The sequence below is a fragment of the Cervus elaphus genome, chromosome 4 (genome assembly GCF_910594005.1).
Source record: "Cervus elaphus chromosome 4, mCerEla1.1, whole genome shotgun sequence".
NCBI classification, from domain to species: domain Eukaryota; kingdom Metazoa; phylum Chordata; class Mammalia; order Artiodactyla; family Cervidae; genus Cervus; species Cervus elaphus.
The window spans coordinates 36,780,555-36,798,338 of NC_057818.1; the positions used below are offsets into that span (position 1 = coordinate 36,780,555).

The 17,784-nt window shown below is 37.4% G+C and overlaps 1 protein-coding gene and 1 non-coding gene across 3 annotated transcripts in view; both read left to right on the forward strand.

The window, feature by feature from the left end:
- Positions 1-17,784, forward strand: part of TANGO6 (transport and golgi organization 6 homolog) — a 174,280-nt gene that overhangs the window by 16,932 nt on the left and 139,564 nt on the right. For both annotated transcript variants that reach the window (XM_043898918.1, XM_043898919.1), the window contains exons 4-7: positions 1,030-1,171; positions 3,115-3,251; positions 5,739-5,901; positions 9,635-9,717. In XM_043898918.1, the coding sequence (XP_043754853.1) occupies positions 1,030-1,171; positions 3,115-3,251; positions 5,739-5,901; positions 9,635-9,717 (525 nt within the window). The remainder of the gene's footprint in view (positions 1-1,029; positions 1,172-3,114; positions 3,252-5,738; positions 5,902-9,634; positions 9,718-17,784) is intronic.
- TRNAG-UCC lies at positions 14,854-14,926 on the forward strand. Its single transcript has one exon. It is a non-coding gene; the product is annotated as a tRNA-Gly (tRNA).

A 17,784-nucleotide genomic window follows, 5' to 3' on the forward strand; every position in this document is an offset into this window, starting at 1 on the left:
GATGAAACAAAATACCTTATAAGGACATGGTGGAAAGCAGAGGCTCAGGAGTTAGGCACACTGGAATTCAACCCCAGTGTGCAATTGTTGGAATTAGTAAGACTTTCCATCCCTCACTTTCCTTACCCATAAAATGGGGGTGACAACAGTACCTTCCTCATAAAGTCCCTTTTGCGATTGGGGGGGGGGTTACTTAACACAGAGCATGGCACATCAACCCCCTCAAATTTCTCTAATTATTAATAATTAGAAACTAGTTGGGGTTAAATGTTTCCTTCACTTAAGTTTTATGCTCACACAGTTAAACACAATGAATGACCACACTAATTTGCACTCCAGCCCAAAATAAGGGACAGCAAGTCTGTTTTGTTCATGGTGGTGCCACAGAACTCTCAAAAAGGAGTTCTTAAGGAAATCTAACTCTTCTTAAAGCTGCTGTGTCAAAAGGAATCAGAGTAGCTGTGACCTCAGAGGCCAGGACAGGAGTGCCCGCTCACTGTTGTGGCCTCTCCTGTTAGTGGTGAGTCTCCTTTGGAAGCTGCATTTGATCGTAAGGCCTGCGTTCAGATTTGTTACATGGATCTTGTGTCCCCCAAATCTGTATTTTATTCACAAGCATATTTGTATATTTCTGGGTTTGAAATTTCACTGTGTTTTTACTTCCTTAAAATTAAAAGTGAGGCTGAAGAAGATTTTGTAAATGTTTACAAAGATTTTTTTTTTCTTTATAAAGATTTTTTTTTGCCATGATGGCTTTGCAGGATCTAAGTTCCCCAACCTGGGATTGAACCCAGGCCATGGCAGCAAAAGTCGAAGAAATCCTAGTTGAAAGAATCCTAACAACTGGGCCACCAGGGAACTCCCCCCTCTCCTTTTTTTTAAAAGAAAAAAATTTGCCCTTTTGAAGTCTGTATAGCATACTGTTAATTATCAGTGTGACTCAGTATATTTGTATATTTTTAATTTCTGAAAAAAAAAATCCTATCCACTGTGCTGACATTCATTCACACATTTCCCTTCTTTTTTCAGTCCTGCTCAGAAGGGAAGATGCAAGTTAGGTGCCGGGCCCCAGCTTGGCTCCGGCGTCTGTGTGGGCAGCTCCTCTCTGAAAGGTTGATGAGACCCAGCGGTGTTCAGGCAGTAGTCCGGGGCATTTTGGAAGGAGCAGGTGGTAAGAAATAGACGTTTGTTACTTCAGCATCCACTTTTCTTTATTGGTCTCTAGCCTTTGACTGTAACACCTGATGGAGACTAGACTTTATTCCTTTGTGGGGCATGAGGAAGTTAAACTTTAATGAACTCCTTTTCCAAAAAAACTCATTTTCTTGCTATTTTCCCCCAAAATAGTTGTGATACACTGCTCTTGTTGCATAATATTGTCAACTGTTTCAAATAAGTTATAATGTCAGAGGAAAACATTGTACAGAAAGTTTAAGTAAACCCTGTAGAAACCATGAAATTCTCTGTGGCAAAGGCCAGAGGTCCTAAGAATACTTCACCTCAGGACTTAAAATACAAAAGTGTTCTCCTCAAGCTGGAGATACCCAAGAGATACAAGCTTTGGAATGAAATTTTAGATTCGTTTCCGGTTATAGTCTCTTAGTCCTCATTAAGAGAAGAAATGTTAATTATCATACTAAGTATGGTAATAGTTTTTAATTTATATCTTTTGACTTTTAAACAAAATTACATATGCACATAATTTAAAGAATCAATAGGTCTATAATGCTTTTAGAGAAAAATAGCAGTCCTTAGCAGCTTTCCACTCCATTTCCCATCCCCAGAAACAACCACTTGGCACATTTTGAGCAGGTTTCTTCTGATATTTACCTCTTTTTTCTAACCATAATCCTTATATTAAAAAATATTTCACTGGAGTGGATGTGCCTGGTAATTTTTGAATGGATAGCAGGCATTTTAATTTAACACTGCCAGATGCTGTATTTTGTTGAGTTCCTTTGTTGGGTTTTGTGCTAGGATGCAGTTAATTTTCTTGGTATCAGTTTGAGTCCTTCAATTCTGGCTCTTAAACCTTGTTACTGTGGGTGGATAATAGCCTTTAACCTAAGGTAATTTGGTACCAATACTAACTAAGGCGATACCTTTTTGTGATTTTACTTGATTCTGTACATACTAAGAGGCTTTTCCATGTTCACTAGGAGGAACGCTATTCTAAGCCCTGCATGACCTCTGGGGATTGTTCTCCCTACTCCTTTCTGGTGTTTCTTGCCTTGAGTTTGTCTCTCTCTCTCTCTCCCTCTCTCTCAGCACACACATACACCATACTCTGCAGAAGACTTGAGAGAGGATTCCTCTGCTGATCTCTGGAGTTCCCTCTTTGTGTAGCTTTCTCCTCTCTGCTGTTTTACCCTGAAAGCTCTAGCTGTGTTAACATCCCTGAATTCTGAACTGTGTTTCTTTAATTCAGCAACATAGCAGGCTTCATTGGATTCTCCTTTACCTGTGGTGTGGCCTCAAAACTCTCTAGGGACTTGCCTTGGCGGTCCAGTGGTTAAGACTCCATGCTCCCAGTGCAGGGGCACTGGTTCAATCCCTGGTCAGGGAACTGAGTTCCTACATGCCTCGTAGTATGTATGGACAAAAAAATTAAAAAAAAAAAAAATCCTCTCTGAAGGTAGTAGGCTAGGGTGTTCATGGGGCTCACCTTGTTTGTTTCCCTTCTCTTAGGGACCAGTGTCTTGGGCTGCTTTTGTCCAGTGTCTGAAAGCCACTGTTTACATATTTTTTCTAAGGGGGTAAGGTAAATCTGATACCTGTTACTCCCTAACTCTAGTTTAAGGCAGTTTGAATGACATGATGCATATAAAGAGACAGAATAATAGAAATACTAATCATTTAAAACATGTCAGTAATAAGCACAAAGAAGAAACTAGTGTTCAGATAATATGAATACTCTTATTACAATGGTTAAGTGCTATTTTTTCCTCTGAACTTGCCAGAGACCAACATCAAAAGGAAAGTACAAAGAGGTAGTTTATCTTACAGAAGAAATTAGCGACTTTCAATAGGGAAGAAAACAGTTTCTCCTCTAATTTAAGGACCTTATGTGGTGAGGTGCTATAAATTTTTGACGTCTGTATCCATTGCTGACAGCCGGGGCGGCTGGAGGGAGTGATGCTGAGGCCACAGCTGCCGACTGGAAGAAGTGTGACTTGATTGCAAAGATTTTAGCCTCTTGTCCCCAGCAGTCTCTTTCACCAGAGGATTATTATAGAGATATCTGCCCCCAGGTAAATCATGTTTCTTTTGTCTGTTTGAGGATTATCTGCTTATTTATAGAAAGAGGACTTTTAATGTTCACCTAATATTGCATTAGGGGCTTTCCCAGTGGCTCAGCGGTAAAGAATATGCCTGCAGTGATGGAGACGCGGGTTTGATCCCTGGGTGGGGAAGATCTTCTTGGAGAAGGAAATGGCAACCCACTCTAGTATTCCTGCCTGGAAAATCCTGTCTGTCCATGGTGTTGCAAAGAGTTGGATATGACTTAGTGACTAAACAACAACAATATTGAGTTAATATAATGTTTATTATTCAGTGAAGGACTTTCTTAATAACGTTAAAAACCTGTGGGAGAGACTGATGTGTTAGGCTTCCCTGATGGCTCAGTTGGTAAAGAATTCACCTGCACTGCAAGAGACCTCGGTTCAATTCCTGGTTCGGGAAGATCCCTTGGAGAAGGGGTAGGCTACCCACTCCAGTAATCTTGGGCTTCCCTTGTGGCTCAGCTGGTAATGAATCTGCCTGCAGTGCGGGAGACCTGGGTTTGATCCTTGGGTCAGGAAGATCCCCTGGAGAAGGGAAAGGCTACCCACTCCAGTATCCTGGCCTAGAGAATTCCATGGACTGTATCAATGGGGTTGCAAACAGTGAGACACGACTGAGTGACTTTCACTTCCATCATTAGTAACTGACTAGCTTGCCCTCAAAACTGGAATATGAAACTATAGTTTTGTTGTATTTATTATCTTTTCTGTGTTTTTTTATTCCCAAAGGTTTTTTTATATTTTTTAATTTTTTTTCCATTTATTTTTATTAGTTAGAGGCTAATTACTTTACAATATTGTAGTGGTTTTTGTCATACATTGACATGAATCAGCCATGGATTTACATGTGTTCCCCATCCTGTCTTTTCTGTGTTTTTAATTATTTTTTTAAAATATGTAGTAAATAAAAAAGGTAAATTAACATGGTATACAATTTTAAAAAGCACAAAAGAGTAAGCGGAAATATAAGTCTCTCTCCTGTCTCTGTACCAATTTCTTATTTATTTTGCAGAGACAATCTGTGAATCATGTGTATACAATTATATGTGTATGTATTTGTTTTTATATTCTAATTTTTACCCAAATGATAATATGCTGCACACACTATTTTTCAGTTTTGCTTTTTTCACTTAACAAGGTACCTTGGAGATATTTCATATTAAGCTGTCTCATTCTTTTTCTTGGGTGCATAGTATTTCATCACATTATGTACCATAATTTATTTAACCAGCTTCCTGTTAATGGACATTTAAATTGTTTCCATTGTTTTGCTGTTACAATGCTCCAGTTAATAGGGAAAATTTTTAGAATTGAAATGATTTGCCTAAAGAGTATATGTATTTAAATTTTTGATTGATATTATATATGTATTTGTTTTCCTACACCTTTGCCTACACTGTGTTACAAAACTTTTCTTTGTTAATCTGATAGGTGAAAATGTGTCACCACTCCACATGCTTTTAGATGTAAGCTATGCCTTTTGGAGTACAGTGTAAAGAAAGTCATTCAGCTGTTATGCTGGTCTTCAGGTTCTCATGGGGAAGCATGCATGGGAACAAATATGATGTAAAATCTTACACTGGAAGATATTAAGTAGAAATTATCTTACAGGATAAAGCTATTTACAATGATGACTAAACATTTTCTAAAACTAGTAGCTATAATTTTGGCACTTAAGGAAATGAGATAATCAAGTCATAGGTTTTACTCTTGCTGAGCCTGTTTTTGGCAGCATCACAGGTCACATACAGTTTTGAGAGAGCGGATTCTCCTGTCTACAGAATATTTGAGTCACTTTTAAGCCAGGAACAGAATGTACTTTTCTGTTGGGTGCTTAGGCTCAAACATGAGAGATCAGTGGTTTGTTTGTTTGGTTTTTGATCTTTAATGTTTATTTTTTGAGAATAAAGTAGACCCTTGGTCAGATCTGACAGGCTCTTCAGATTCTGAATATATTTATATGCCTTGACCCCATAATTGCTATTTATCATAGCAAAATTTGGGGGAAAAGCTGAATATCTGGAAATAATATTTTTAACAATATGAGAAGGTTTCAGCAATACACAAAATTGAATATTAAGTATGGTCTCAATTGAAAAGAGGAAAGAATTATACAGGGAACATATTGGAAAAAATACACCAAAAGTGTTTATAGTAATTTGGAATTTAATTTTTTTTCTTAAAAATTATTCTCCGAATTTTCTACAAATAACATATATTTTATAAATCTGATAAAATTGTTTAATAAAACGTAGCTCCTTCAGTTCTCATACCCTTTGGTGCTGGGTTGTTAAATTAATTAAAAAAAAAACAAACAGTTCTGTTGGATCAGTGTTACTGCAGTGAGTTTATTTTTTTGTGTAAAGAAATTAATGTGAAATGTGTTCTTTTCTTAGTTGTTGTAGTGCTTCTTACAAAGAGCCTGGTATTTACCTTATGGAATTTTTCTTTTAGATTTTGGATTTATTTCACTTTCAAGATAAATTGGCAGCACGACAGTTTCAGAGAGTTGCCACCACAACCTTTGTAACTATGTCAAGAGAACAGCCACAACTGGCAGCCAAGTACTTACTTCAGCCTGTGTTAGCTCCTCTTCATCAATGTTTAAATACAGCAGGTAAACAAGGAAGTTTGGTAGTTTGGGGACCCTCTAAAGGACCTTCTTCTGTGTTTTGGATTTAAATGACTTAAGTCTGTGTAGTTCAGTGTCTTTAGTTTTGTTTTTTTCTCAACTTTTTATTTTGAAAAATCCACTTCATGGAAGTTCTAAGAAGGATACATCGCCTCATCCCTATACACTTCACATAATTAACATTTTGGCATGTTTACTTTCTCTTTCTCTCTTCCTACATACATACATAATTTTTTTCCTGAACCATTTGAGAGTTAGTTCCAGACATCCTCTAATATATAGACTTTATTCAGATCTCTTATTTGTCTGAAGAATTTCTTTTATATCTGTTTTTTTAAAATTATATTGCATTTACTTATTACATTAATTCTTTAATGTAGAATAGATCCCTAATGGTCTTTCACTCTGATGCTTTTGAAGCCCAGGTTATAGACTCTCTTTCAGTTTGTATTTGTCTAATTGTTTCCTTGTGATTAGATCTAGGTTAAACATTTTGGCAGGAAACTATATCTGATTTTATTTTTCAGTCCATCAGGTTATGGACACATGTCATCAGTTTATTCCATTAGTGAAGTTAAATGTGATTATTTGATTAAGGTGGTAGCAACCAGATTTATCAACTGTAAAAATACCTTCCTCCCTTTTTAATTAATAATATTCTATGGGATGGTCGACATATGAGACAGTGTGAATATCCTGTTTCCGAACAGTCCTTCATACTGTGGTTTGGTATCCCCTGATAATTTTTGCCAATGAAATGATGACGTTCTTTTTTTTTTTTTTAATTGTTTCTATTTTGTTAGTTGATATTCTTCTGTAAGGAAGAGCTTTTTTCCCTCCTTGCCTCATCTCTTTAAAAAAAATTTTATCTAAATACCCATACAGATTCAGATTCTTCTTTAATTCAGTGGATGACTGAATATTCCTATATTCATTTTGATGCTCACATTTTCCCAGATTTGGCCAGAGAGTTTAAGTGTGTGTCTGTTTTTTATTTTTAATTGGAAGATAATTACTTTACAGTGTTGTGTTGGTTTCTACCCTACAACAACAGGAATCAGTCATAACTGTATATATACATCCCCTCCCTCTTGAGCCTCTCCCTCCCTTGTGTTTTAATGTCTTTTAACCACTTCCCTCTGTATATTTTCATGCTTTATTGAGGTTAGTACTAGGATACAGAGTATCATTTCAGCATTTTTAGTGAGTTTTTTAAAAAAAACAAAACCTTTCCATAATAGTATTTTCTGAGTTTCAAAATAAAGAGAAAAATTGATGTGTGGTTAAGCCCAGTTTAGTTCTGTGTAGACTTTGTATAGAAGTCATTTATAGTATAAATGTTTCTGAATGTGTGTAGAGGGGTTTAAGTTCAGTTCAGTCGCTCAGTCGTGTCCGACTCTTTGTGCAGCACGCCAGGCATCCCAGGCATCACCAACTCCTGGAGTTTACTCAAACTCATGTCCATTGAGTCAGTGATGCCATCCAATCATCTCATCCTCTGTTGTCCCCTTCTCCTCCCGTCTTCAATCTTTCCCAGCATCAGGGTCTTTTCCAATGAGTCAGCTCTTTGCATCAGGTGGCCGAAGTACTGGAGTTTCAGCTTCAGCATCAGTCCTCCCAGTGAATATTCAGTGGATGAGAATAAAGAAAGCCTGATTCTTGTGCTAGTAAAGCTTCACCAAATTGAGCTTTGGTGAAGTGAAACTTGTGATTATTCAAACATGATAAACATGATATTTGAATAAATAATTAAAATTCCTTTATGTATTTAATAGAAATCTAGTCTGGGATTAGTGTATTCCTCAAAAAATGACTCAAGAAATGAGATATTATTTCTATTGGCACTCGTCATCAAGGCCTAGGACTTCATTTATATCTAATTTCATGTGAGACCATACCTCATTCCTAGTCTGTTTATCTTCTTGCCTGTGACTGACCAGGTATTTCCTTTAGTCTGGAGCAGTTGTTCTCAGTGTGTGGTCCCAGGACCAGAAGCATCAGCATCACCTGGGAATTTATTAGAAATACAACTTTTTGGGCTCCGCCTCAGACCTACAGAGTTAGAAACTCTGATGTTGGGCCCAGGACTGTTTTGACCGGCCCACTAGGTAATTCAAGTGTGTGTTCCGGTTTGAGCCCTGGTCTAGAGCACTAGGGCTTCCCAGGTAGTGCAGTGGTAAAGAATCTGCCTGGAGTGCAGGAGACCTGGGTTCAATCCCTGGGTTGGAAAGATCCCCTGGGGAAGGGAATGGCAACCCACTCCAGTATTCTTTGCCTGGAGAATTCCATGGACAGAGGAGCCTGGCGGGCTATGGGGTCGCAAGAGTCAGACATAGCTGAGTGACTGACACTACTGCTAGAGCAGTATGCTTGGGAGGCCTCGATTCAGTCCAGTTGTGGGTCAGTTATTTTTGTCCTGTTTCTTGTTCATTCATTCAAAGAATATTTATTGAGCATCTCTTTACCAGGCATTCTCATGCGTTAGGTTACATCTGTTATGCCAGCTACATGTTTTGCATATAACATCTGTTGATAACAAAAAGGACTGAGTTAGAATATGACTGATCTTATACGTAAACCCCATCATTGCCACTGGAAAACAATCTAACTTACACGCTTTCTTATTTGTTTTTCATATTATAGCACATTTTTTAGGGATATGTAGCAAATATGATGAATTACCATATTTTATCAATCCCAAGATGCACTTTTTTTTCACATTAAAAAAACTTTATTTTGGAAATCTCTTTCACATTGTAGCAACTCTAATATCTAGCTGCGTCTCACTATCATTGTTGGCCAGGTAGCAACTGTGATATTGTCTATGCCTGCAAGTGAGTGTTAAAACTTGTAGAATGGATGTCAGTGACTTTGAAGAAAACTATGATGACAGTAGTAAAGCCAAGGGCTCTTGAGGATATCACACCACTGCACTCTGTGGCTCAGAGGTCAGTATATTACGGCACAACACGGATACCAGAAATGTTTCAGAAGACGTGGACACTAATTAATGGGAAGTTTTAATTCTTTATCCTGTTTATTCCAATTATTTAGCTTTTATCAGGAATGATAGGGACTTCCCCTGGCGATCCAGTGGCTAGGGCTCCATGCCTCCATTGTAGGGGGCACAGGTTCAATCCCTGGTTCAGGGAACTAAGATCCTGTATGCCATGCAGAATAGCAAAAAAAAAGAATGATATATAACAAAACTGTGTAAAATAAATCTAAGTTCTCTTAATATAATTTTTTTATAAAGCTCTGTTTTAAAAGTTCAGCTTTTAAATTTTAAATTTTTATATTTTTAAAATTCAAATTAAACAAATTTTTTAAATTTAAATTAAAAAAATTTTTAATTTTATAGGGAAAATTTCAAATACATGCACAGAGAATAGTATAATGAACATCTGTGTACCAATAACCCAGATACAACTATTGATTCTGCCATTTTCATTTAATTTAATTTGCAACTTCCCACTCATTAATTTAAAATTAGAATTCTAAGTGATAATGTTTCATAAGTTACTTGGAAGTGCTTTTTTTTCCCTTTCTTATTGATACGTAAAATAACAATGCATGTTTGTAATCAGTGAAACATTCTATATTGTAACCATGTTGATTTTCTAATTTTAGCTGTTGCTTCCCAGACTTTCTAGTAAAGTATTTTTCCTTAGGCCCATTGAGATGCTAAGCATAAGTAATTTTGTTTTTTGTCCTTTAGAGATTCCAGAGAGTGATGTGGTGCCAGGCACCATTTTGGTGACAGAAGAACAACTTAGTAGATGTATTGAGGATATATATAAGGTTGGTAATTTAAGTCACTAATATTTTTAGTTAATATTTGTACTTAGTCTTTTAAAATAATTTTGTCTTTTAAATTGATACTTCAAGATTGGAATTACTAATCTTAAATTCTAAACCATCAAAATCTTTTTACTTTGAAAATTGGAAAGTATAAGCTGTTAATTTTATCATTTACTTTGAATCTTAAGCAGTTCAGATTCTCTTAAGTGCATATGCCACTGATGAAAGCATATCCTTAGAAGAAATTGATAAAGGCATTTGCAATACTGTAGGCTTCCTAAACATGTATGATAATATTGAATCTACTTTATAGTTTTTGATCGAATCATCATCATGAAGAAGTAAGTTTGAGTAAATGAGTTATGGAAATGACTTCCTAAATATACTGTAAAAGTGAAAAAATATTTATACAAATTATATGTTCTCTATGATTATAATCTTAAATATATATGAAATACATCTTTTGGACAAAAATGAAATCCATTACTGTTAGGCCCAGATGTCATTGGGGTAAATACTCTTCTTTAAAGTTTATTTCAGTACATTTATACTGATATCATACTGTTGAAAACATTTACAAGAGTAAATAGCTTTCAGAATTATATTTCATGTTAAAAGGTACAGCTGCATTGGGAATATCATTTGGCAGTTCCCACTCCAGTACTCTTGCCTGGAAAACTCCATGGATAGAGGAGACTGGTGGGCTACAGTCCATGGGGTCGCAAAAAGTCAGACGTGACTGGGCAATTTCACTTCACTAAAAAGTTAAACATGGAGTTATCATCAGTTCAGTTCAGTTCAGTCACTCAGTTGTGTGCGACACTTTGCGATCCCATGAATCGCAGCATGCCAGGCCTCCCTGTCCATCACCAACTCCTGGAGTTTACTCAAACTCATGTCCATTGAGTTGGTGATGCCATCCAGCCATCTCATCCTCTGTCGTCCCCTTCTCCTCCTGCCTCCAATACCTCCCAGCATCAGGGTCTTTTCCAGTGAATCAACTCTTTGCATAAGGTGGCCAAAATATTGGAGTTTCAGCTTCAGCATCAGTCCTTCCAATGAACACCCAGGACTGATCTCCTTTAGGATGGACTGGTTGGATCGCCTTGCAGTCCAAGGGACTCTCAAGAGTCTTCAACATCACAGTTCAAAACCAATTTTTTGGCACTCAGCTTTCTTCACAGCCCGACTCTCACATCCATACCTGACCACTGGAAAAACCATAGCCTTGACTAGACGGACCTTTGTTGGCAAAGTAATGTCTCTGCTTTTTAATATGCTGTCTAGGCTGCTTATAACTTTCCTTCCAAGGAGTAAGCGTCTTTTAATTTCATGGCTGCAATCACCATCTGCAGTGATTTTGGAGCCCCCAAAAATAAAGTCAGCCACTGTTTCCACTGTTTCCCCATCTATTTCCCATAAAGTGATGGGACCAGATGCCATGATCTTAGTTTTCTGAATGTTGAGCTTTAAGTTATCATAGGACTGAACAGTTCCACTCATAGTTATGTACCCAAGTGAAGTGAAAATATGTTCATACGAAATCTGGACACACATGTTTATAGCATCATTATTCATACTAGCTCAACTGTTAAAGAATCTGCCTGCAACGCAGGAGACCTGGGTTCGATCCCTGGGTTGGGAAGGTCCCCTGGAGAAGGGAAAGGCTACCACTCCTATTCTGGCCTGGTCGCAAAGAGTTGGACACAACTGAGCGACTTTCTTCTTCTATTCATAATAGCCAAAATGTGAAAATAACAGATGTCTGTCAGCTGATGAATGGATTAACAAGTGTGGTATATTCATATAATGGAATATTTTTCATCCATAAAATGGAATGAAGTACGGATATACATGTTTCAGCATGAATGAGCACTTTAAAATTGTGATTTTTTAATTTTTAAAGAAACTAGATACAAAAGAGTATTCATCATGTGATTCCACTTAAATGAAATGTTCACACTAGGCAAATTCACAGATACAGAAAGTAGGTTAGTAGTTGCCAGAGGCTGGGTCTGGGGAATTGGGAGTGGCTGATAATGGGAATGGGGTTTCTTTCTGAGGTAAGAAAAATGTTCTGGAGTTAAATAGTGGTGAGGTTGTACAATTTTGTGAAAATACTAAAGATCACTGAATTGTACATTTTAAGAGAGTGAATTTTATGGCCTATGAATTTAATTTCAATAATTAAAAAAATTTATTCCAAATTTACTTCTTTTCTATGGCAGTAAATTAAATATTTTAGAGTAAATTTAAAAAATTTTACTTTGTAGTGAAATGGTTCAAACAAACCAAAAAATTATGAAGAATCAAACCTTTATGCACCAACTCTATTTAAAAAAATTACATGTTACCAATTCAGTTGAAATCTTCTGTCAGCCCATTCCTGATCACATTTCCCTTGCTCCTCACCCTATGGGATCACTATCCTGAATTTGTATTTATTTTTCCTTAGGCTATTTTTAGTACTGTGCATGATTTTAAATTTTATTTAAGTGGCATTGTAATATATATATGTAAATTAAATCCATTCGTTTCCACTACCAGATATTAGTCCACTTTATAATCATATCACCTATTTGTTTATTCTTCTCTTGATGGATGGACATTTGAGTTGTTTCCAGGGAGTTTTGTCTATCTGTTGAGTGCATTGTGGTTTTAATTAGTAGCTAGTTCTCTTATTACTAGTGAGGTTAAACATTTTTTTTGTCTTTTGGTTCATTAGTATTATCTCTTCTTTAACTTGCCTGTTCATATATTTTACCCATTTTAATAACTGAGTTCAGTTCAGTCTCTCAGTCGTGTTTGACTCTTTGCAGCCACATGAACCACAGCATGCCAGGCCTCCCTGTCTATCACCAACTGCTGGAGTCTACCCAAATCCATGTCCATTGAGTCGGTGATGCCATCCAACCATCTCATCCTCTGTCGTCCCCTTCTCCTCCATGTCCACTGAGTCGGTGATGCCATCCAACCATCTCATCCTCTGTCATCCCCTTCTCCTCTTGCCCTCAATCTTTCCCAGCATCAGGGTCTTTTCAAATGAGTCAGCTCTTCGTATCAGGTGGCCAAAGTATTGGAGTTTCAGGTTCAGCGTCAGTCCTTCCAATGAACACCCAGGACTGATCTCCTTTAGGGTGGACTGGTTGGATCTCCTTGCAGTCCAAGGGACTCTCAAGAGTCTTCTCCAACACCACAGTTCAAAAGCATCAATTCTTCTGTGTTCAGCTTTCTTTATAGTCCAAATCTCACATCCATACATGACTACTGGAAAAACCATAGCCTTGAGTAGATGGACCTTTGTCGACAAAGTAATGTCTCTGCTTCTTAATATGGTGTCTAGGTTGGTCAGAACTTTCCTTCCAAGGAGTAAGTGTCTTTTAATTTCATGGCTGCAGTCACCATCTGCAGTGATTTTGGAGCTCCAAAAAATAAAGTCAACCACTGTTTCCCCTGTCTCCCCATCTATCTGCCATGAAGTGATGGGACCAGATGCCATGATCCTAGTTTTCTGAATGTTGAGCTTTAAGCCAACTTTTGACTCTCTTCTTTCACTGTCATCAAGAGACTCTTTGGTTCTTCTTCACTTTCTGCCATAAGGGTGGTGTCATCTGCATATCTGAGGTTATTGATATTTCTCTCGGCAATCTTTTTTTTTTTCTTCTCTCGGCAATCTTGATTCCAGCTTGTGCTTCCTCCAGCCCAGCATTTCTCTTGATGTACTCTGCATATAAATTAAATAAGCAGGGTGACAATATACAGCCTTGACGTACTCCTTTTCCTATAATTATTTGTCTCTTTAAAATATTTTTATAATAAACTTTTTTTAATAAAACAGCCTTATTGAAATATACTTTACAGATAAAAAAGTTTTAAGTATATGATTCAGTTATTTTTCAGTAATTTTACAGAGTTGTGAGTCTCTCATCCCAGTGCAGTTTTAACATTTCTATCACCCCAGGAAGATCCTTTGTGCCTACGTATAGTCACTTTTTGTTCCCACCTCTAATCCCCAACAACCGTTAATCTGCTCTATATCTCTGTGGATTTGCCTTTTGTGAATATTTTATATGAGGGAATCATGCAACATGTGTTCTTTTGTGACTGGCTGCTTTTTCTCTCTTAGCATCGTGTTTCTGTGGTCCATCCAGGTTGTTGCATGAGTTAACATTTTGGCCCTTTTTTTTTTTTTTGGCCCTTTTTATTGTAAGTAAAATATTTAATCTTATGAGTATTTAACATACTCTATTTGTCATCAGTTGATGGTCTTTTGCATTAGAGTAAATCTGTTTTTTAGACAACTTTATGAGATATATTTTACATAATATACATTTACCCATTTACAGTATGCAAATCAGTGGCCTTTTAGAATATTCACAGATATGTGCTGCTGTCATCACAGTCAACTTTAGGACATTTGTTACCTCATAAGAAATCTACACCATTCCCCACATCCCAGCCCTAGGCAGCCACTAATCTACTTTGTGTCTATAGGGATTAACCTGTTTTGTACACTGCATATGAATGGAATCATACAGTATGTAGTCTTTTGTGATTTCCTTCTTGCTTCCCTGATAGCCTAGTTGGTAAAGAATCCGCCTGCAATTCAGGAGACCCTGGTTCGATTCCTGGGTTGGGAAGATCTGCTGGAGAAGGGAAAGGCTGCCCGCTCCAGTATGCTGGCCTGGAGAATTTCATGGACTGTATAGAGTTGGACACAACTCAGTGACTTTCACTTTCACTTAAAATGATGCTTTAAAGGTTCATCTCTATTATAGCATGAAGCAGCACTTCACTCCTTTTCATTGCTGAATAGTATTCTGTTGTAGATTGTACCTTATTTTGTTTATCCATTCACCATTTGGTGGACATTTGGGTTGTTTCTACATTTTGACTATTATGAATAATGCTGCTCTGGACATTCATGTGTAAGTGATTGTGTGTCCATACGTTTTCATTTCTCATCCCTGGAAGTGGAATTGCTGTATCGTATGGTAATCCTGTGTTTTAATCATTTGTGGTACTGTCAGATCATTTTCCAATGTGTCTGTACCATTTTACATTGCTCCCAGCAGAGTAAGGGTATAAAGTTGATCTTAGGTCATATTCTTTCAGATAAAAAGGCAGATGTGGACTTCCCTGGTGGTCCAGTGGTTAGGACTCTGTACTTCCAATGTAGGGGGCTCAGGTTAAATCCCTGGTCAGGGAGCTATGGTCCCAAATGCCACGTGGCATGGCCAAAAGGAAACCCAGAAGGAAGGCAGATGCTTTTGGTTTGGTTTACGCTTTATGTATGATGCTAATAAATTGGTAGATATAAATGCATGCTGCTTAAAAATTCAAAACTCATTCTCTGTAACAGTCACTTTTTACTAAAATTTGATGTTTACTACCCTTTTATTAAATTTTGCTGTTGAAAAAAATAGAGTATAACTTTCATAGCATTGACCTGCACACAAGTACAGAATTTAATTGTTCATGGATAAAACAAGACATGATGATTTAGTGGCTATAATACTGTTTGTTTTCATTTAATGCCTCATTGGAGACATATGAAAAGGAAGTTCTTATATCCTGTTATACTTGTTAGTAGGCAAGTACTTTTCAGATAACATGAAGACAAGAAATTATACAGAACAGTCTAGAAAGCAAACGTTCTGAATTAGAGAATAAGGCCCAAATAACTTTTAGAAAGATTATCTTCAGTCATATTCCAGCTAAGAAATACTATGATGAAAAATAGTAAAATAGCCTGGTGTGGAATGTTAGAAAGACTTGAAAGTGCTGGTAGGGATAGGACTAATTTTGACTAAACTTTGGTACAAACTCCTCGTAGTGTTCAGTGGAAGTCAATAAATTGCTTTTAGAAGAAAAAGAAAGCAAGACAACTTCTTTCTGGCAAGTGAAATAGCCTCTAAAAATCAAAGAGATGGAGAAATAGTGAGTCCTGTCCATTTCTCCTATTCTTGCCCCCCATGAGGGGGAAAAATCCCCTCATAGCTCAGTGAACAGTTGAGTGAAGTAAAAACTTCCTGAAGAGACAGGCAAAACATTAGTTTGTTGTAGACACTTGATTATGCACAAGGACTGGGACCGTCTTGAAAGCAGGAAGGGGTACAAAAGGGTAATTATTCCCTCTACAAGGTTTTGGCAGCTCAGCTGTGAAGGGAAAACAGAGGAAATGTGTATGTTGGAGGAAAATGGTAAACATGGTGTAAAATTGAGCAACAAAGAGTGTGTTGTCTTTATTAACTTTCTGCTAATACTAAATTATAGAGTACAGCTCAAAGGCAGGAAATAAGGAAAACATCTGGGGTGGTTGAATTGATCCAGCAACTCACTCAGAAACAAGAGAGGGTACAAGAGGGTGTTTTAATTTTAGAGAGGCATTTGGGAACGTTTCCAGCTCTGGTGTTCGCTCTCTTTCTTTTCGTGCCTTTTTAACAGACTGATTGCGATGGCACTCACATACCACACAGTTTACCTGTTTACGTGCTCAGTTCAGTTTTTTTGGTATATTCACAGTGCTTTGCAGCCATCACCACAATCTAAGTTTAGAATATTTTTGTGCCCCTAAAGAAGTCTATATCCTTCTATGGTGAAACAGATCACCAGCCCAGGTGGGATGCATGAGACAAGTGCTCGGGCCTGGTGCACTGGGAAGACCCAGAGGAATCGGGTGGAGAGGGAGGTGGGAGGGGGGATCGGGATGGGGAATACGTGTAAATCTATGGCTGATAAATATCAATGTATGACAAAACCCACTGAAATGTTGTGAAGTAATTAGCCTCCAACTTAAAAAAAAAAAAAATAGAAAAAAAAGAATAGGAAAAAAAAAAAAAAAAAGAAGTCTATATCTTGTAGCTGCTACCTCCCTTTCTCCTTGCTTTGCCCCAACCCTAGGCGACCACTAATCTACTTTCTATTTCTATAGATTTGCCTATTCTGGATATTTTATGTAAATGAAATTATATAATATATGGTCTTTTGTAGTTGACTCTTCAGTGTTTGATGGTTTTTTAAGAAATATTTATTTGACCTTGATTTATGTTTCCCTCACGGCTAATGAGGCATACTTCCCTGGTGGCTCAGTGGTAAAGAATCTGCCTGCAGTATAGGAGACACAGGTTCAATCCCCAGGTTGGAAAGATCCCCTGGAGAAGGAAATGGCTACCCATTCCAGTATTCTTGCCTGGGAGGTCCTGTGGACAGAGGAGCCTGGGAGGTTATAGTCCATGGGGTCGCAAAAAGAGTCAGACCCAACTTAGCAACTAAATAACAACATCACGGCTAATGATGTTGAACAGCATGTCATGTGCTTACTGGCCATTTGCACGTCTTCCTTGCAGAAATTTCTATTAAGAGCCTTTGCCTATTTTTATATTGGGTTATTATCTTTTTGTTATTGGTGGATTGTGGAGTGGGACTCACTCTCACCAGCAGCTTTCTCTGAAGAAATCTTCCTCATCAGTCACTTCTTGGTCTCCACACCTTTGATCTTTCCTTCCCTCTTTCCAAATGAGGAGTTTTTATAATCTTGATCGCATCATAGTCTGGTGTCTTACTTTGGAGTTTTAAGTCCATTTTATCTTGTTGCTTTACTTGACATTTCCAATTTAACATCCCATGTCACCTGTGTTATGACAGATGTCCAACTGGCTGCCCTGTTAGTCTTATTCAAAGTCCCTTAGTCCTCAGAGCCAGTTTCATTTCTGCTTTATACATAGTCCTGATCAGACTGGTTATCTTTTAAAGACCACAGCAGAATTAGAAGTAACAGAAGTTAAACTGACTAAGGCACAGTGACAAGAGCACTGTGACAAGAAAGGAGACACAAAAATATACCCCCAAAGGGTATAAAATTAGTTGAAAAACAAAGTATTTTGTGTTCAGTGTACTTTAAGAAGGCAAGGGTTACACACAATTCATCTTAGATACAATTCCTTCCAAAATTGTTAGAATATAATACATCCTGGAATGTGAAGTCAAGTGGGCCTTAGGAAGCATCACTATAAACAAAGCTAGTGGAGGTGATGGAATTCCAGTTGAGCTATTTCAAATCCTGGA